This window comes from Manduca sexta, chromosome 25 (genome assembly GCF_014839805.1).
Source record: "Manduca sexta isolate Smith_Timp_Sample1 chromosome 25, JHU_Msex_v1.0, whole genome shotgun sequence".
Lineage (NCBI taxonomy): Eukaryota > Metazoa > Arthropoda > Insecta > Lepidoptera > Sphingidae > Manduca > Manduca sexta.
Window position 1 is genome coordinate 12,847,195 of NC_051139.1, and position 21,580 is coordinate 12,868,774.

At 36.7% G+C, this 21,580-nt stretch overlaps 1 protein-coding gene across 5 annotated transcripts in view; it reads right to left on the reverse strand.

Moving 5' to 3' along the window:
• Positions 1 to 2: 2 nt before the first annotated feature.
• Positions 3 to 21,580, reverse strand: part of LOC115448648 (solute carrier family 12 member 6) — a 601,928-nt gene continuing 580,350 nt past the window's right edge. For 4 of the 5 annotated variants that reach the window (XM_037442862.1, XM_037442863.1, XM_030176146.2 and 1 more), the window contains 19 exons: positions 15,484 to 15,744; positions 14,776 to 14,961; positions 12,897 to 13,132; positions 12,498 to 12,651; positions 11,971 to 12,157; positions 11,524 to 11,680; positions 11,175 to 11,387; positions 10,847 to 11,026; positions 10,520 to 10,639; positions 10,089 to 10,282; positions 9,779 to 9,947; positions 9,261 to 9,456; positions 8,855 to 9,070; positions 8,532 to 8,639; positions 7,673 to 7,723; positions 6,697 to 6,843; positions 5,460 to 5,557; positions 5,059 to 5,198; positions 3 to 4,357 (listed from right to left, as the gene is read on the reverse strand). In XM_037442862.1, the coding sequence (XP_037298759.1) occupies positions 4,266 to 4,357; positions 5,059 to 5,198; positions 5,460 to 5,557; positions 6,697 to 6,843; positions 7,673 to 7,723; positions 8,532 to 8,639; positions 8,855 to 9,070; positions 9,261 to 9,456; positions 9,779 to 9,947; positions 10,089 to 10,282; positions 10,520 to 10,639; positions 10,847 to 11,026; positions 11,175 to 11,387; positions 11,524 to 11,680; positions 11,971 to 12,157; positions 12,498 to 12,651; positions 12,897 to 13,132; positions 14,776 to 14,961; positions 15,484 to 15,744 (3,105 nt within the window). In that variant the 3' untranslated portion in view covers positions 3 to 4,265. The remainder of the gene's footprint in view (positions 4,358 to 5,058; positions 5,199 to 5,459; positions 5,558 to 6,696; positions 6,844 to 7,672; positions 7,724 to 8,531; positions 8,640 to 8,854; positions 9,071 to 9,260; positions 9,457 to 9,778; positions 9,948 to 10,088; positions 10,283 to 10,519; positions 10,640 to 10,846; positions 11,027 to 11,174; positions 11,388 to 11,523; positions 11,681 to 11,970; positions 12,158 to 12,497; positions 12,652 to 12,896; positions 13,133 to 14,775; positions 14,962 to 15,483; positions 15,745 to 21,580) is intronic. The other variant, XM_037442864.1, reaches the window with a different exon arrangement.

The window sequence follows — 21,580 nt, forward strand, 5'->3', positions numbered from 1 at the left end:
TCTTTTCCTTATATTTACTCACTGGCTAGTTCACTAGAGTTATTATTTGAATATTTTAATAATTTCTTAAACAACTTTTATTCTCGGAAATATTTTTTTTCTATGAAAAACTCGTTCCAGATCAAACATTATAAGAACTAGCATACCTCGGCAACATCTATCTAAGAGTTTCGTTATTGCTCAGCGCCTTGTATTATGACATTCGTTTCTGGAGGCTAATTCTTATTTTGAAATTTATTCCGAAGACAATGACTTCCTACTAGTGTCGGAGGAAAACGCTAGACACGGTTCTGGCTGTTACAGATATTAGTTAAGATTCTATAAAATACATTTCCAAAATATTTTTCAAAGTACAGACAGCCTTGTTTATTATAATTTTATAACGTTATTAATAGTAAAGTAGATTACGAACGAGGCGAAAGAATTATGAATTATTCCTACCCAAGAGTCACATCGGCTGTTGGGTGGTGAAATGTTCGTCAACACGGGTACGGGTGCATCTACACATCGGTGAAATCACAGATAGAGCATGGCATCACAAACGTCTCAACTTCTGACGTGTCTCCCTCAATACCCATAGCCAGAAATGACTACATTATAATTTTATAGCCATAATCGTGTATCACAGCAACTCTAGCCTGAATATTAAATTGTAAAGAATTGTGTTAACGCTGATTCACAGCCTAAAATCTATAAGTAGATTAATAATTTTACATCAATAATTACTTGACACTCGATGTACAGTCGCCGAGTGCCGGCGGTCGCTAGCGTCTACATCGAATACATCTGTGACTTGAGTAGCACGTCTCAAGATTGTCGTGCAGAACCGCACTCGATCATGCGACGTTAATTTCGTCGCTTATTTCATTTCTGATCAATTGTCTTTCATTATTATTTTATGGAGTTTGTTACAAGTTTATAATATTACATAATTAATATTTCTTTTTTGGTATTATTAGAATGCTTAACCTGTTCATTGACTTGGTAAGCGGGATAGTTTTAATGTGCCTCTGTCCTATAGTTGACTGCTGCGACGCGACAAGTGCTTGCAATTATGGCGACTGTACGTTTACAAATTGTATGACATTCGTAAAGCTAAAATGCAACGACTGAAATACGAAAACACGATTTTAATCTATCTGAAGTAAGTAGGTAACTATGTGCAATTTTATTCAATTACGACTATGTTAGTTAACGTGACTTCTCTAACACACAATGTAACTCGAAAGCTACTATTAAGATGACAAAGTTACTGATAGTTATTTGAAGATGACTAACGATTCTTATTTCAGTACGATGAAGAATCTATATAGCATGAAAATGAGGTTTGGCACATACGCGACATTGTTGGTCGTCTTTCAAATATTCATTAACTTGTTAGTATTGCATATTTGACGTAGTTTAGTAGCGGCAACTCCACATTGTCATTCTTAGTCCTCATGTTTTTATCACTTGGAAACACATTTCAGCGGCGATTTTTGTTCAGTAAGTGTTTAGAGGAATTACCCATATGTATACAATGGTTTACCTCTAAGGTAGCGCTTCCTTAAGTATTTCGACTCGATAGTGAATACGTGCTCAACTGCACTCTAGCACATTTTATATTTTTATCAACACTCACAGTCCGGAATGAAATAAACATACTTGTATAATAAATATTCTCAGAATTTTCATATATTGCGTAATTTTGACTTAGTCGTAATAGATACATCATAATAATATAATTGGATAATGTATGTATATAATTCAATAAATTTATTTATGATAAATAATAAATCAATACCTATTAATAGGCATAAATAGATTTATACATAATATTTTTTCTATGTGGAAAGGAAGATATGTGATCACTATTTCAATACTTCCATGTATTTTATATCACTAAGTGATAAAGAACATGTTGATGAACTTAAAACAGCCATGTTATTTGATTTATCGATTAGCATAATTTAGAATGTTTTATACTTAATTTAATTAAGTGAATAATTTAAATTCTCGCTATGCTTCAATATGGGATCAAGGTACTCAAGTCCACGCGTGACGCGATGCGCGAGTTCTGACTTGCCAGCCGTCAGTCGCCTGCGCAGTCGGCAAGGCGTACTGGCTGTGCACACTGGGTTATCTTCATAGACCATAGACGGTAATTCGACACTCGACTTACACACTATTAGCTAATAACTACTTACTTATTTTATTATGGCAACTACAACCATGTCGAAACGAATGTAACAGCTAAGTAGGTACTTGCATTGTTCCTTTACAGTTAACAGTATTGTTACAGAAACATGTTCTTGTAACTTTACGACATCGGGGTAAGGTGAAACTCGACTAGCAGCCTCTGCGGGTGCGGTCGCTTTAATATGGAGAAACAGATTCAACGTCGAATATAAAATGTTAAAATGTTAAAACTATGGTTAACTACTATGTACTTTACTAATCAATCTAATGTAATAATCGAAAAAGTGATATAATTCGCTAAACTTTCCTTAAGTTATTAATGTTTCGTTTTTATTTTGATGAAAATGCAATTGAAATAATGGTAAGTAGGTAAACTGTAGCTTACGGACTAGGATATTTTACAACACCGATTCCTATTTGGCAGTTATCTAACATTTTATATGAATTAGAAATAGTACATAGGTATCTTAGACATACGGTGAGAATAAAGAAAATTGACAAGTTAAATTTCAATACACGAGTTGCGTTGCTATTTGTATTATCTGAAACTCGGAACTGTTAAAGAAGCGATGCATTTAGCGACAATCTATTGTAAATGCAATCTTAAGCATTAGGCTGATCTTTAAAGTCTTCATAAACCCATTACAAAGCTCCATTTACCTTAGAAAATAGATAAATCTATGTTTCTTTAGGAGTCACATTAAACCTCGACGGACCATGCCGTGCATCGCTTCTCCGTCATGTTTTGGTTTCTTTACTCATGTATTGATTCAAATATAGATGTTTTATACGCTGTGTTTTGTCCTTATTCTAACATTACAATCATAGGAAGACAAAACACAATTAACAATAAGGTGTTGACGTTGAAAACAGATGACGGTGCAAAACTATTATAGTAATGGTTTTGAGAGTTCATATGACTAAACAATTTTCGTATGCGTTTACCAATTTTAAAACTCCGTCGTCTGCTTTGTACTTAGTCAACAGTTAGGTACGTCCGGAAAAAACATTATAACAATGATCACAGTAAGAAATCATCTAACTACGCGAATGTGCGCACAAGTTCCCAACTTACTAAGTTAATAATGATGGGGAATATAACACTAAAAAACAAAATATGGAATATATTCCATAATTCGCTGAATCGTTCTTAATAATTCACTAAATAATTAGTATTTTGATTTAGAGTTTTAGGTTCCTATACGCCTTTACTTAGAAAAAGCGAAGTAGTAAGTGAAGAATAAATCTATCTACTCATCATAAAACCCGAGGAGATCTTATGTGGGTTGGAGCTACTAAAGTAAACTTCGCTAAGTGTATGTAAATTGTTTTTGGTATCGTTAAGTCTGTTTCAGGATAAATAACATCAATAAATGACTAGACTTGAATAAATTCTTCATTTGAATGAAAGAATTTCTTGTTTCTACGTCGTGTGTCAATGTGAATTCAAAAAGTACACCCGGGCACATAAATTCATCCCGTTTCAGTCCCACGATAAGTTTTAAGTTGAGCAGATGTAAAAACCTTAGAACAGAATAATTATTTACAAAATACATTTTATATAGTTAAAAAATCTTCATGATAGTCACCAATGTATACGCATATAAAGTATCTACTTCATTTCAACATTAATAAAAAAACATTAAAATATAAAATAAAAAAAAAATCACAAAACCAAAACTATACGTATATAATATATGTACTACTAACTAAAAATTAAAACGATATGGCATACGGTAATCGAGAGACCTCGAAGATATTCAACTCAACACTGAGCTAATTCACTAAATAACGAAAAGAACTTATAGCTAACGACAGAAAGTTTAAGGCTCGTCGTCGGATCCACACGTACGTATTCATCTACACAACAGTGAATAAATTCAAAACAACTTCACGCTAAACGGCAAATTCAACAAAACATCCGTCACAGAAGCGAGTCGATCGGCCGACGGCCCGGATCGATCACGCGATCACATCAAAAAACGATGAACGAGACGCGAACTGCGACCAATCAAAAGTCCAAAACATAGCACTAACAGTTAGGAGAGAATCACAAAGAGGTGGGCGGCGCGTCGCTGGCAGCGCGTTCACGAGTAGATGGTGATCACCTCGCGCCCGCCGCCGCGCACCATCAGCACCTTCTCCAGCCCCTCCGTCAGCACCTCCAGGAACTCCATGTCTGCACACACACATATATTGTTCATAAACCTTGATGCGTTAAAAATGTTAGAAAAAATCATTGGAGCAGGCCATAAAACCTATTTAAATTTATGTTTGCTACATCACGCCATACAACATTTTTTTTTATCATAATAGGTCCCAAGAAGTAAGAATATTATTACAGATATTATTATGGATTAACAATGTTATAGATATGTTATATATGTTAATAGTTCCGGAGTTGTATGTATGTGCACAGGTATTTTTTTATAATTGTAAATTACCTATTGTTTTCTTAATAATTCTTTGTAAAAAGAATTAATATTTATTTTATCTTACACGTGCTATAATCCATTATACTTTATAAAGATAATAGCTCATAACATACTTTCTTTATAGGATTTTCAGAATATTTATCTTTATGTTAATGCTCCATCGAATTTCTATAGTGTATATATTGAAAATGACTATAGTTAATTTTGTTATAAACATACTGCTGCAGTAAGGTGGTGTTGTATCGAAAACATAAAAGAAGTAATAAAATTTATTTATGTTTCGTGTAGTTAGTAATAATATTAGAGACCAAAAAATGAGCTTCTCTCAATCCCTATTACCTATTTTCTTGAAGGTCGTCTTGGCCCTCATTATTTCTCTAACAATATTATTATAAGGTGGTATTAATTAACATACGTTCGTTTCTATATAAGAAATACGTCTTACAGTTGGATTCTCTCTCGAAAGTGGTGTCTCTGGGCGGGCCGGGCAGGTTGAGTATGACTAGTTGTGCGTCGTGTGACCGCGCCACGATCACCTCGTTCAGTTTCACCGCCGTGTGCATCCTCCGCACTGTGCCTTCGTCCCTGTTACATTAGGTATTGCTTAAACCTGTGTTCTTATATTTCAAATTTGGTTATAGTTCTAGAGTGGAATAGGCAATCAAGAAACCGTAATCGCTAATTGTTGTTCAAAGCGATTCGTAATTATCTTAATATTGCATGATTATTGTGTATGCTATCTATTTAGTTGTTAAATCTTCATCAAAAGAAATTTAGGAACACAAATCAAGACAACACCAAAACGCTTTATTCTGATTTCAAAGTAGTACATGAGAGTGCACTTACGGTGTGATGTCGGACATGTTGGGCTTCATCTTGAGAGCGTCCCCGTTGAGGTTGGCGTCCTTGTGGTTGTCGGCGGGCGGTGAGTTGGCTCCCTCGCACTGCGACCGTTCATCGGGCGAGTCCCACATTGAATCGATTATGTGCAACAAACTACTTCGAAAGTCGTCCTACGTTATCCCAATTAGGTTTTTGCGTTTGGAAATTTGTGATTTTGATTCGCGCACCGACAGTTGCACATGACGGATTCAAGGCGAATGAAACACGGGATGTCATATATTATTTTAATTGTAAAACAAATCACTACGGACAATCAAACATCCAATCTCTTATCTAATGTGGAGAACGAAACAAACTAAAGTGAACAAATCAATCGTGAATGAACTAGTCGCAAACATATGACCACCGTGTGTAAATTCGCTAGGACTCTTGTGATAGAATATGATTAGGTTATGTACATGAGGAAAACAATCATAACGTCAAAACAAACATGGTTATTGTAATGATATCAAGTGCAATAGCCACGCGTGACATCGACATAGGCAATTTGTATGGGTCATTCTTAGACCGCGTTAAAGTCTTTTGTACACCAATTTGGAATAAGTAGGTAGTTTGTACATAACAGTACTCGTGTACTGTATTTTTGTCACTCTAATATAATATGCATTTCTGTTATTTATTGCCAATAGCTAACTGGTTTAAGAACGACACCAGGAGTTTTTTTGCAATGTCAAAGTTGGATAAGATCACTTCAAACCGAAACAAATTGATACAATGACGAAGTTTCGGGTTCAAATGAAATATTTTGAACGAAGATAGGACGATGTAATATTATTATTGACTTTTATTTTTGTTTATTATTGTACTTCACTAGTAGACAAGGGCAAATAAAATATATGCTTCTTAGTAGGGTATTTGCTAAACGTAGCTTTAACTGAAGGCATCAAGCACGCTATCAATTCAATAGCTCTATTCAACTAAGTTAGTGTCATTTTCATTGAGCCATTCCAAGGAACATTATTGCTTAGTTATCTTTACCAAATCAAACTTATATCGGTAATGTGTCAAACTCAACACCGTTCTCAACACAATTTTGAAATCGCATTTAAACATATCATATGTTAGTGTAACACGTATTTCAATACATTTTTCAAATGTGTTTTAAAGTTTTAAAAACAATATTAATGTTAGTTCTATGGAATGTCGCATGCATCAAGCGTAGTAGTGTAGACATGTTCACCTTGTCGTCGGTGTCCTTGTCGTCGTGGTCGGTGAGCGGCGGCGAGGGTGGCTCAGCCTCGCCCTCCGCCGCCTGCCCCGGCTCTGCGAAACGGACCTTGCTGGCCGTCTTTACGTCCGCGTGGTGGTGGTCCACTATAGCTTGCACCTGTTTTCAAGACAAGACTTTATTTACTGAACCAGATGGTTTATATTACCATGATTTTATAACAATTTTTAATTGGATTTATTGAACAGTTAATTTGTAGAAGATTATGGAAGTATTAAGAATAAGAAGAATATTAGAAAAGTATAGAAGAATCAACAGCTAAGTATAAGAAGAAGACAAAAGCACACTGTGGCTAAAATATGAAGAAGAAATAGAAAATAAAATCAATTGATTAGTATGTACAATATTTATTTCAATACCTTAAAGTAATTAACAAATGTCGATCTAAATTTTGTGCTGCTTAATTCATAAGCTTGATATTGCCAATAAAATGAACTCTATTCCAAATGAAATAAATGATGTCTTGCTTATTTATTATAAGCCTAATATATAAAATACAGTGTAAAAAGAAAAAATAGGAGAAAGTGACAGAATAAGTTGTTAGTAACAGTGAACATCAAAAGCAAACACTGCAATGCGTTAGTTTTAAATAATGAAGTGAAATGAAACTGAAGTAGTGAGAGTGAGAACTTGTATTGCCACACCTAATTTAGAGAAGACGACATTGAACTACCAAACGTACCAATTAAAATTTAAGCTAAAAAAGGAAAGTCATTTACACATTGTTTCATTAAATGCTTAGAGACCTGGTTAAAATCTCTTATTATCCAGAAAATACCGAAAAATATTTTAGGTAGGCATTAAATAATATTAAAATTTATCGGTCTGTCAGCCAATGTGTAGATGATGAGTGCAAAATAGGGGAGAATATAGAAAAAATTAACGAATAGCTAATATATATGGACTCAGGGTAAAGTGTCCGTTTTACCAGAGGCAACTTCTCCTCAGCGTTTTCGCGATAGTCCACGAAATTTTGCATCTGCACCGATAGCGACAGACAAACATGTTAGTTCATACACACATAGTTTATAAAGCTTTGTACAGACCGCGGTCACGGACAGTGCCAGTAACTAGTAAAGTAGTAATAGGACGAAAGTTATCATAGAGATTGCAGGAGAACAATGTTTCCAAAAATAAATCTATCTTTTTTGTTCAATTGCACGGAAAATATGTTTTAGAAATTTGTGGAAATTAAATTGGATTGTAATCAGTTTTACAGTCTGCAGTGACAAAGAAAATTTAATCAGTAAATTTCATAATTTATATAATGTATGAACACTATTTATTCCATAATTTATTCCATTAAAAAGGCATGAGCCTTGTTAATGGAATACAACAGAAAGTAATAAAATAAAGGTATTTGAAAGTAAGTCTCTATTAAATTTCGCACCAAATTTCAATACATTGTTAGTCTTACGTTCTTTACTACACATATACATACATATTTCCATATAGACTCGTACAGTACACAACATTCAGTTTTGGCTATAAGTGTTACTCTTCATCGACTTATCGACATTTCATATTAATGCAAGTCGACCAATAAGTGCTTAAGTTTTGTGATCTTACACGTACAATATGGTTATTTCTGCCTGACACTACTTTATCGTGATTGTGTTTTATGAAGTCACAAATACAACATGTAAGGTAACACGGGTCTGTAAATGTTCCTGCGCAGTGCACGCCACTGGCACTCACAGCTTTGATTTCTAGCACATCTAGCTTACAAGTTGTATCATCTTGGTTCATGTGATCAGTTTTGTGTGATGGTGTGAGATAATACGTACCATTCCCAAGGTTTCCTTCTTGTTGAGTCTCAGTTCGCGGAGCATTTGGTTGCGTTGTTCCATCATCAGGGTGCGTTCGTACGTGTATGCGGATATATCGCTGTCAGTCTGCGAAGTTTAGAATATCAATTATAGTTTTGTAGTAATTTATATTTGTTTTCCTTCTAATACAAACATATATTAAAAAGTACTCTTAGATAATAACTATATCTGGGTTATAAGTGCACCTCCATGGAATGGATATAATCTAACTCTTCAGAAATAAAGAAGTGGGGTTATGTTTTTTTTAAACATAATTATTTTGGTAATATTATTGATCTTACCATTTCAACAACCTCCACCTCGGCCTCAATACGCAGCTGGTAGAGGAACATCTTGAGATCCTTCTTCATCTGGATGGAGTTGTCCTCCATTTGCGCGACGGTGAAGATGCGCATCTTGCAGTTCTTCCAGGTGCGGTGCTGTCGCAGCAGGAATGGCAGCAGCATCAGCATGCCACCATCATGCACGATCCACCAGATGTCGATGTTGCCTGATACCTATACGGAACGCAAAACATACATGTAAGTATATCTATAATTTGGCGGTGAAATAGAAATTTTGTGTTTCCAGAAAAAGTAATTATTTTCAGTCTGACACTATTTTTATTCAGCCAATTTATGGGTCAAATAATTTTTTGAATTATACATTTATTAAAGTCAATTATCGAAGCAGTTTGTACAAGATCACCTTCTCAGTAGAGTCTGGGAAGAAGTTGATTCCTTTAGGCACGAGCATTGCCATGCGTGCAGCTGTGACGGCGCGCACGGTGTGAAGGAACCCGCGCCAGCGCGGCTCCAGAGCCTCCTCAGAGTGCCGCCACGTATACGGCCAACCCACGATCACCGTGTTCGGCTTTAGGCCTCCCAGACCAGTCGTTTGCACCCTAGGGATGGAATGAACTCGTTTCTTTTATCGATTGAGGTAATGACGTATCTCCAAACTACACTGTACTTATCATGGAATAATCATTTAAAGATTTACCCTAAAGTTAAAAGAAGACTCATTGAAAAACGGGAGTAGTTCATAAAGTTGTAAAGGGAGTCATAAAGTTATAATAAGATCTGGCAATGCTAAGAATTTAAAAATACATTATATTTACATCAATCAAGATCTAAAACATCTCGCCAGTCAATATGAAATCACTGAATTGAACTATTCACAGAAGTCACTACTCCTTCAAAAAGTAGCCACTATATTATACTAACAGATGGCTGAGTCCGTCGGGGATGCTGGGCGCGACGAGTACGTCGACGAAGCCCTTGAGCTTCTCGTCGTCCATGCAACGGCGTAGGTTCAGCCGCGCTGCGCCAGCCTCGCCCGCACGCCGCGGGAACTCACCACCCAGCACCGACACGCATACGGTAAGACCCTTGCCTGGTACATGCAACAACATGTTAAACATTTTGAAAATGGTTAAGCAGTTTGTAAGGTTTATTCACTTCAATATCGCCTTTGAACTGATTTGAAAAGCAAACAATTTGTAAAAAGGACGCGTGATGTGGAAATATACATTACCGGCTTTAAGCTGGCTGGCGAAGGCGAGCATCTTGCGGTAGGTAGGCATGAGGTCGTCGTTGAGTTTGGCGAGCACGAGCACCTGTGGCCGCCAGTTCTTGGTGTGCGGCGGACCTTCCTCGAGACGTAGCAGTGAGTAGCGCGCCGCCGACAGCGCCAGACCGCGCAGACCGTCACCCCATTCCTTCTCCGCACTGTGAACGAGAAAAAATATTGTAAATATTTCCGTAATATTATCAACAAAAAAAAAAAAATTGTTTTATTTTTAAAATTATCACCTTTGCAAAGGTACAGAGCAGAAAAACAAAATTATACGATAGTTTTTCATTATGTCAGACCGAAACGATAGATATTCAGAAATTGGACTGACTGTTTTTTTTACTTACAATAATATTTATAGAACTCCGTTATGACATATGATGTGAACTCACCCTCGGTATTCGATGTATTTGTAGATGAGGCCAGCCATTCCCATGGCGATCAGGGCATAGAACCAGGACGTCATGAACATGATGGAGATACACAGCGTAAGGCCAGCGAGCGATAAAGACCTGGAACGAGGAATATTTTTAGTATTTATTGTATATTGTCATTAAGTAGTTTTTAGGACAGTAGTGTTCTTTATTATAAAAAAATATGCTGTTAAACTTACTTTACAGTATGTATATTAATTTCGATGTTAGATGTTAATAAAAACTCCCAGGGTTTCGTGTCCGGAAATGAAGTCTTTATAGTAAATGATGACGTAATAAACTTACCAGTGGTAGTACTTGAAGCGAGGGCGCCAGTTAGGAGTCTTGAGCAGGGTCTGGAGAGCGCAGGCCAGGTTCACGAACCCATAGCACATCAGGAAAAACATGGAAAGCAGCGGCGCCAGGATGTCGACGTTGCCAAGCAGGATGCCGCACTGGCAGATAGCCATCGTGAGAAGCAAGGCCCTGAGGATCACGATTATATAAATCGAACTTTATTTATATGGATCAAAAGTATCATACCAATTATGAAAAATGTAGTCTCTAAAGGTGTACTAAGAAATATTTTTTAATAATTGTCTTTCTAAAATATTAAGCTAAACAAATAGCTTACCTAGTTGGTTCACCTCTGCTAGAAGAAACCGCGAAGGGAGCGAGGAATGGTATGATCTCATCCTTAGCGATAGCTTGTAGCAGACGAGGCGCTCCGGTGAGAGATTGTAAGCCGGCACCAAGAGTCGACAAGAAGGAACCTATCAGGATCACCCACTGGTTGGGCCACGCCATGTTCGCCACTACCAGCTTACCTCCTATCGACTGACCGAATCTGAAAAATGTTGAATTTAATTTTAAAACATTTTACCAGAATGTGTGAGAATGAGAAGTCAACTTTAAGAAAGAAAAATATGATCTACAATAAACTTTAATATCATAAATATCAGCTAAATAGTAAAAAAACCTACTTGTCACGAAGTAGCAAGTTGTCGACGGTGCCAGCGAAGAGTAAGACGCAAGACAAGTACACGGTGGAGGTGGTGAGAATGGCGCAGATAGTGCCGATGGGGATGCTCTTCTGCGCGTCCGCAAGGTCGCCGGATCGATTGGAACCAGCCATTATACCTTTAAAAAAAAATAAGTCAGCTAATAATTTTTAAACGACGACATTTACGCAGACGTTTTGTGAATACAATTTTCATTTGTAAATACATAATTATAATCAACATTCAGATCGCAATGATCCATCATGCGAACATGATCTTTTTATAGAAAAATGTGATATAATCAATATGCACACGTAAACATTTATTATTTAAAATGGGTAAAATCAGTTAGTCTTAAATTTTTAATTGTTAAATTTCGTATAAATATGTAAATGGTCCTTATTTTTATTTTGTAATATCGACATTCACCTGTTACAGATGGGAAGAAGATCCCAATAAGAATGGTAAAAGTGGTTGTGATGTCGGCGTAGATCTGGTTGTAAGTGGGTCGCTCCATTTGCTCGATATCGTCGGGTTCCTTGCCGTACGCGATGTACTGTCCCACTTGAAGGAACGAGTCTTGCAAATTGTCGAAGAAAACTCCACTGGCCAGTCCCTATGAGAATAATTAGAATACTTTTATTTCGAATAGTCCTTACAAATATCAACATAACTTTATAAGAAGTTAGACTATACTTGCTGCTATGTAGTTAATATAGGGTTCTATTCATGCCCGTAATTTATTTATTTACCACTTAAAATCAAATGTATATAGGCGGACTTGACGTCATAGTCAATGTTAGGGTGATGCAGAGATAATTATGAATAGATAATATTCGTGCATAGATTTTTATATATTCTTTTTTTTAATGTTATCTACGTTTCGAATTTATAAAAATCTAAAAGTGTCTGTATTAAAAGAAAACGGATATAGAAAAGAAGTAATTATCGCGTACCTTGATACCCTGAACAATGCTTATGTTGTGGCTGGCGAAATACGGATCGCAAGTATTGTTGGGGCAAAATTGCTGGTATAGTTCTCCACCAACTTCCTTCGAGCAATTGGCAATTGGAATATCCTTGAGTAGACGCTTACCCAGCACGCACATCCTGTAATAATACATTGTATCACTGTAATAATAAAACTAATAATAAAACGTTTAAATAATTAAAGTCAAAGTAGTTTTAAGTTAATTATGTTATGTAAATTAGCTTCGAAATCTAGACAGGGAAAGGCCAAAACTTGCAGCCGAATCTCTAAGTTGATAAAGCATTACGAAATTAGTAAATTTGTTTTCGTATCGTTACTCCGTACACTAGTATTTAGAATAATCAGTTTATTGAAGTTGACTTACTGTAACTTATCATTGCCGTTAAAGTTGACGAAGATGCCAGCGTACACCGCAGAGATGGACAGTATGACGCAGGCGAGGGCGATAGTGGCGAACTTGTTGACGAACTTAACGCCCACGAACACCACCATGCCCATGATGAGGAGTAGACCGGTGCCGTACACGCGGAAGTTGTTGTACATTGCCTCAGGGTCCTTGGTGAAGTCGCCGAAGATCGATATCCACGGAGCCATGTACGTCTGTTTAAGGAATATGAAGAATTATGTTTTGTAATTGCTTAACTAATTGCACATCTAGTCATTTAACATATTTATAAATGCCTTTTATAAAAAATAGTTTATAAAGGATAATAATGTGATGTTACACGAACTTACAAAGATAATATTATGTTAAAGAGCTTGTATGATAAATTCGCATTTTTTGTTATCCCTAGAGATGTTTTTGAAGGTATAATAATACGATATAGTACCATAAGTATAAATAGACATATTTATATTCCTTTAATAAAATATGGTTTTATTTCCTGTAATATTATTACATCCCAATTATATATTTGTGGAATGCGCGTAGGTACGAAAGTAGGTAAGTATCGCCAATTTGAGATAGCTACGGTAGCATTAACGATCTAACAACGTATTGACGCAATAAATAAGTTCGTATTGCCGAAGATTCCGCGAAGTTGGAACATTGCCTCGAAAAAAGGTGTATCGAAGCACTTAAAATAACAAAACAATCATAAGAACAATGTACGAAGTAAATCAATGTATTAACAATGTTGAGATTTTATAGCTGTAATAAAAGTTCAGCGAAAACTGTAGATAAAGCATCAGTATTAGAAGCACGAGTTCAGTTAACAATTACTCTCATACAAGATCGGACAGTTGTGTAGTTTGGGAGCATGCAGTATTCAGCACACGAAACTTGGCCCGAGGATGTGATCACAAACGGCGATAATTGAATTACGATCTTAGGAAGGTCCGACCTAGAAATTCCTTTATTAAATGTATTTCTTATCTTTTACGGGAAATTGGGTCTCTCCAAACATAATGGACATCGAGAGCGGTCCTGTATGGTCAATTTGAACCGATCGTTACGTTAACACAGGTCGCATTGTGAGCCGTATCATAACCTGCACGCATTCAACGGTTACTGGTAATCGTCATAATAGACCCGATAGCCTTTTATATTTATCCTGTAAAATTTTCCGGAGTTTGCTATGCTAAAGGGTCTAAAAGCTTCTATTTTAACATACAAAATATTTTGTTGTTTAAAATGGTATGATGTTGAATAAACTGTATATGCTAAAGCGTTTTGTGGTTAATGTGATATTGATGAATTAGTATCTAAAAATAAACCAGTACTTATTAATTAATATTACAAATATCTGAGTTCAACACAATATTAAATATGATTTTTTGGGATTGTAATTTACGTCGTTAGGTATGTAAAATTTAAATTTATAATTTATATTCTTGAAACGTGAAATGTGGTGTTTTTTTTATGAAAGTTCTTTCCTATTAATATTATACTACATATATTTTCAATATATGTAGTAAATTAAAAGGACCAGTAAGGCAAGTAAATATGTCACTGAAACATACATTTTGTTCGCGAGACATTTCCAAGCCGCATATCGCAATAAAACTGGCAATGCGCCGTGGGTATAAATTGTAAATTGACTGTGAGTCCCGAGAGAGCTGACCGGCCTGACGCTTTTGAAGTACGAGCAGACGGCAAGCGCCGCAATTTACCTTGGATATAATTTTATTCACACTGCGCGGCGCTCTTGACTTTGTGAATGCGGGTTTTTGTTACACTTTTGCTTTTGGCCGCGTTTAGAAAGTAGGGTGTTTGCGTTTAAGTAGTTGTTCTAGATACTTACCAGAACAATTTCAACAGCGCCGACGATGTACATAGCGGCGGCCAGGGTGGTGCCCGTGTAGAAGAGCATGCCAACCGCGCCGCCGCACTCCGGGCCCAGCGAGCGACCGATCATGAAATACGACCCGCCCGCCGGCACCACGCCGTTCGTTGCGATAGCAGACATAGATATTGCGGTGAGCATAGTCTGCCGACATATTTTATGGCTCATACACATTATCTCAATAACTTATCTAAACGGTTGGCAGTTTTCAAGCGAAAATCTATATTGTACAAGCAGCTATAGCCGCCGTTGTTGAGATGAAATCTGAGAGGCTGCATCGTTTATGTAATGGATTCTGTCAGATAAGCGACAGGATAATGGGATAAGAGCGTATCTAGTTACAATTCTAGATGATTTTAGTTATCAGTGACTAACTTAGATTAGGTAAGTCTTGCTCGACGTACTATGGACGAGGGAATATAGGGAAGGAAGGAAACGTTACCGTTTAGATAACTTTGTATGCATGAGTTAATCAGTGTCTGTAACAGTGGGGAATGATGAAATTTTTCAAAAGGTTACTCAAGGCAAAAATAAATTGCCTTAGTTAACACATCGCGGCCAATTTAACAGAAAACAAAATCTAAAACAAACTTAAATAAACCTAAAAGGGAAGCCGGTAGAAATCAGGTTTTGTGGACGCGTTGCCACAAGTTTGTAGATACTTACCGTACAACAACACGTAAGAACGATGAGAAAGCCACATATAGCGCCTGCGGTGCCAACGACCCAGGTCAGACGTATGAACAAGATCACGCCGAAGATGTTCTGGATGCAGGGCAGGTACACGCCGATGAGAGTGCCCATGCGCGCAGGGGGCGCGGGCTTGGGAGCGTCGGGGTCGGCTGTCGATGCCGTAGGTATGGTATTCGAATAGTCTGCCAGAGAACTGAGGAATGTGGCCGCTCGGGGCCTGTCCTCGATTTCCTCCTGTAACAAGATGTTAAATAACCAATGAATAATGTATTATTAATATAGAAAGTCAGAATTTGTAAGTTTGTATATAGGAAAACTAAGTACTCATCACCTTCAGAAAGATTTTTTATTAATTGAAGGCTATCTCTGAGTGTAACAGGTTAGTTTTCATTCTGGAGACCGACTTGAACGGGTGTAGCCGCGGCTTAAGCCCATAACTTACAATGCAGTGTAATAATTTATTTATTTATTTCATTTTTCAAGTTTCGTATAGAATGGGTTAAACTAAGGCTACCAGCCTAAGATGATCTTTCGTAGGATTCTGCTTTGGGCAAATCTAGTTTGAAAACCCTCACAAAATGTTGCCTGATTTGGGATTTGAATCCGGGAACATTCATCATACAGCCCACATGTTCAAATTCAAGACCAAACAATTGTAAAAGGTTCTTTAGTCTTCTAGAATGTTAGCATGTATTTTGTTAGCGGACCTTTAAAATATATATGAATATATCAAGACCCGTCTACCAAAGCACCGTCATCAAACCATATTAGCTTATCAAATTGCGTATTTTACAAAACGTGAAGGATCGTCCTTGCACGAAACATATTTTATTCATAAGTATTTCGTTTCGCAATACAAAGAAATATGTATATTGTCTCGTGAAATTCAACGCTACGTAACGTTTGAGTAGTCAGCGTGTTAATATTGGAGAGTTGTTGAGTAAAGTGCCGTGAGATATTGATACTCGAATCACGTATTGTGCGGACGTGAAGTATTTTGGCCATTCGTAACGTGGGTACTAGGTAGAGTAAAGCTGCGTACACAGCCGTTTGCGTTACGTAATTACCCAAGTTCTATCGCGTCTCTAGAGCCTTTATCATAAAGTTACGCAGCTCTGAGATAACATGATTGTTGGAGATTGAGTCCTTTGTCTTTCAGGACGGTGATGGAATTGTTTACTTTGGACGGAGGTTTTGCTCAAAGGGCTATATTGTTATAAGTTTATACTAAGCTCTAAAGTAAATTATTGTTGGTTGACAATGGGAGAGTTGGGATGAAGGTAGAGCCCAGTGAATTACTAGCGAGGGCTTTATTTATTAAGAACGGATGATTATGGTGATGGAAATTGTGCTCTTAATTATTTTTCAAACGTTGTACAAACATGAGGACGTTTGACCGATGATAATGATGCTGCCATGGAAATTCAATTCTTTAAGGTACTTATAGGAAATGTAATCTCATAGACAGTAAAAAGCGGCGATAGCCTAGTTGGGTGTGGAACGGACTGCCGAGACGAATGTCCGCAGGTTCAAATCCCGAGGGCACACACCTCTGACTTTTCTAAAAAATCATGTGTGTATTCTTTGTGAATTTATCGTTCGCTTTAACGGTGAAGGAAAACATCGTGAGGAAACCTGCACATCTGAGAAGTTCTCTATAGGAATTTCGAAGGTGTGTGAAGTCTACCAATCCGCACTAGGCCAGCGTGGTGGACTAAGGCCTAATCCCTCTCAGTAGTAGAGGAGGCCCGTGCTCAGCAGTGGGCAAGTATATAATACGGGGCTGATATTATTATTATTATTATAATCTCATAGACTATTTTCTGTGTTCTTTTATTTTCCCTCAATGTAGCGTTCGGGGTTGAATTTTGTATCCTACATTTAATAATTGGTCCGAAATTCGCGTATTGTGCGAGAATTCCCAAAAGTTAAAACACGAGAGCAAATGCGGTTATTGTGCTACCAATATAATAAACGGTGCAATTTTTGATTCAATTAAGAATTCATTAGCAATTTTTCCATTGTTATAAAGTGCCTATTTTAACGTAGCAGCTTATTCACTATTTTAAACGTAGATGTTTTTAAACCTATAAAATGAAATTTCATGAATATTTTTAACATATTTTATATACTGCCTCACTGCTGCACACTGGGTACGGGCCTCTCCTACTATTGAGAGGGGTTAGGCCTTCGTGTACCACTCTGGGCTAGTGCGGATTAGCAGACTTCACATAACCTTTCTATTATTACTTAGAACTTCTCAGGTACGCAGGTTTCCTCACGACGTTTTCCTTCACTGTTAAAACATGCGATAATTCACTAAGAATACTCACATAACTTTAGAAAAGTTAGAGGTACGTGCCTTTAGGTTTTAAATCTGCGGAAACTCATGTCGACCGTACGTTCCTCTCCTAACTTGGCTATCGCCGCTTTTTAACATATTTTCAGTAGTGATGTAACGTAAGTATATATCACAGCCTAACAGTAACAAAATATAAACTTAACGTTTTAATTCATATTTGCGTATATTAATTGTTGAATGTTAGGCATAAGATAATGTATAGAATATTATATACTAATATAAGTCTATATATAACATATGTAACAAATAACAATGTTGTATTCCTCACAATTAAACATCACTATTGCTGAACCATAAGATAAACGTACTTAAGCTCAGAAAATCCCACTTCTTGGCGTAACTGTGTAACTTTATAGATAAAGCGGTTGGGCTTTTGATACCGTCGTATGTACACCGAGTGATGGTTAGCATTTCTGTTTCTTAAGTGGATATCGCATTGCGTAATGTACGTAAGTTGGGTGCGAGTATAAACTCAATTAATGCCTGAGTGATAATACACCCAATGAGAGTACCATTCAATGTTAATTAAGTAGGGTAGGTATTTTAGAACAGTACTGTTAATTGAAAATAGTAATACACTGGGAAATTTTATGAATATAATATCGGATATGGTCGACGCATCGTGTTTTAATTATTTTTCTGTACAATAGATTTGGTTAAGTTTATATAACCAGCTGCTTTTTGAAGCATATTTAACTTTAATACCAAAATCCACACGAGACAAGTTACGTACAGAAAATACGTGAAAATGATTTCATAACCCAGCAATTCGTAATAAATAGTAAAATAAGCGAAGTACCAAATGTAGTCAAAGAGTAAGTGAAAAACTCAAAGCGGCGACATTAAATTTATCATTTGATATGTAACACTACACGTGGCAGCACTCGGCAGCCGAGCGGGGCCGAGAGCCCCGAGCCGCTCAAATGAGATCCGCGAACCCATCTCTCGGCGCTCGTATTTTATTTACGTGCCATTTGCATCGCTTCGCCGCTCACCGTATATCGCTTCAAACGAAGGGCGTAATCGTCACTCGGTTCGCGAGAGTGTGACGTTACCATCGCACACCTTACTAGCTTTGTGCAACCGTAAATCAGGGATTTGGAGCGAGCTTCGCCCTAGAATGGAATGGATTAAGTGTTCAAATTCAAACTTAAACCATCTCACGTTCGCGATTAATATTAAATTGGAAATGAGATCTTTCTACATTTATTTAACTCGGACTAATCAAAATGTTAATAATATCTATCCAGGCTGGACGGAACGCAATAAAACTCTAAAAATGTATGCCTTCATTTACATTTAGTAATTACTTTTTGAGATTAAAGCGCGGCCTCGTGATGCATTAAAAGTTATGTACTAAAATGTATGCTAAAAGCTTGGACAAAACAGTTACACCATTGTCGCGCGGCTATAAATTTTACTGTGTGGAATACACAGCGCAAAAAGCTCTGAACTTTGAGCGTGCGGAGCGTTTTTAAGCGGTGATGATTGTTCTAAACAGTCGTAAATTATGTTCGGCCGTAAAATAAAGAAGCACAACGCAAGTAATTTATCACCGGGCGCTTTTCCTATTTGTTTTCATTTGTACAGTCGCCATTATTCGGCAGTTTATTTGGCGTCCGGAGCGCGGACGGCGCGAGCGGCGACGGAGTCTCGCGCCTCAACTCGTGAACGTAATGAACTCCTTTGTTCATTTTACGTTGGCTGCGGTTTTCGCTGAGCAGATTGAGACTGTGTGTGGATTTATTTACATTGTCGCTCTTAATGACTATTTAGTAAAGGATGTAATTACAGCTGACGTTTGTACCGCATATAATGTTAACCGATCCGACGAGTTCGCACATCAAACTTTGATATTATTTGTAGCAAATAACGTATGTATAATTTAAATACAATCTTTTGCAGATTGCCTAGGAAATAAAATCTAGGGCCTTTATAATTTTCTCAAGTTGACTTCGTGTAAAAGTGGATAAAAATAAAACCTTTGTGAAATGAGAAGGGATTTCATCATCACACTTACAAAATGTCTTGAATCGCGAATATCTATTTGGGATCCCCGTGTTATGGTACTGAAATATTCCATTAATTGCTATAAAGATATGAAGTTAAGACCTTATTCGGATCAGGTCTTTTTAAGACTGTATTTACGACATAATATTATTTACAATAACACAATGTTATTCTTAAATAGATACATAATTTCACTCAATTCCCTTTACAATTAATGCAGATAATTGGCATGCTCCAAGCGAACACTCTATGAATAATTTCGCGGCACGCGGTAACCTCCCGAGACGTCGAGGATTCTTGACCTTCGTAAAATTATTTAAAAGCAAAGCATTGCTTTCGGTGTCAGTCGGCCTTGTTGTGAAGTGTGTTCGAGTAGTCTTCGATCGTTTAGACTTTCTGGGCAAAGATCCTCGAGATTTTTTTGGGCCTGCGCCAAGACGAAACTTTTCTTGTTATTACTTGAAATGTTTTTACCTTAAATGTCTCCCAAACAACAACTTTATATTAGTGAAGTGGAGGCGGTTTCGCTACTGGTTTTCTAGATTGAGGACGTCTCCCCAGACCAATATCCGTCGGATATAGGCTGTGCCACAAACATATTTAAACATGTTGCGATAATTAAAGTAGGTGTATATCTAAATTGTTATTACTTTACAGGGTCAATTATACCTTTGAATAAACTTGCACGGTTCATAAAATTTTAAATACTAATTAAGTAAACTACAGTTTTGTTTGAGACGGCATTCAGCAAATAGCCCGCGACTTGGTCAGCTCTCTGATAATTCTAAATAATAGTGGCATTAAAGTAAATTGCTGACTTAATAAATATAATTCTAAATAATAGTGGCATTAAAGTAAATTGCTAACTTAATAAATATAAATTTGTTAAGTCGGGCAGTTACGACTTAATAATGTAATATTCTACGAAATACTCCAGACATAAATTATTACTAAGAAGTAATTTAAATAATGTACAAATGCAGTAAAATGTTTTAAGAACATTCATAAAATTAAAATTAAGTATGTTTACAAAACTCGCTACAACTAGGACGTGTTCACAAAATTCTTTCCAGAACTACTTAGATAAATAAAGTGTCTTAGATAACGATTTCTTATGTTTACGCGAATGTTAGACATTAAAATAAAACTATTTTGGGGATTTTTTCGGGTTTCTATATTGTAACTTTGAGTTTTTGGGTGACCAATATCTTAGTCCGCACCGTGACCACGACGGCTGCAAAGTCTTCGAAACGTCGGGAGAAAAAAAACGCGATAAAATCCGCAAAATAGTTTTATTTGAGTGTATTCAGATTCCACGGAATAAACGGAAGTGGCTCGTAGACAGTTTATTAGATTTATTCTAAAAACATAGCTCGTTGGTTAGAAAAATAAGGTATCATTAGACATGAATCACATCATCACACACGCTTGTTAAGGGCTTCATTACTCTATGAATGGTTGTAACGAATACATCAAAGATCCGCCGGCGCCTTTATACGTTCATAAAAATTGTGCCATGTTTTGTGCGATTTCAGTGTTGTTAGAGCTAATTTTACAAAATATTTTTTAATAAACCTTTGTTTTTGTTTTACAAAGGTAAGTTTTTGTGACACATTATAACGCCCGTATTCATAAATGTTATTTATCTAAGGACGGAGCATTGCTGTGATAACAAGTCTGTTTCTCAGCTTTGTTTAT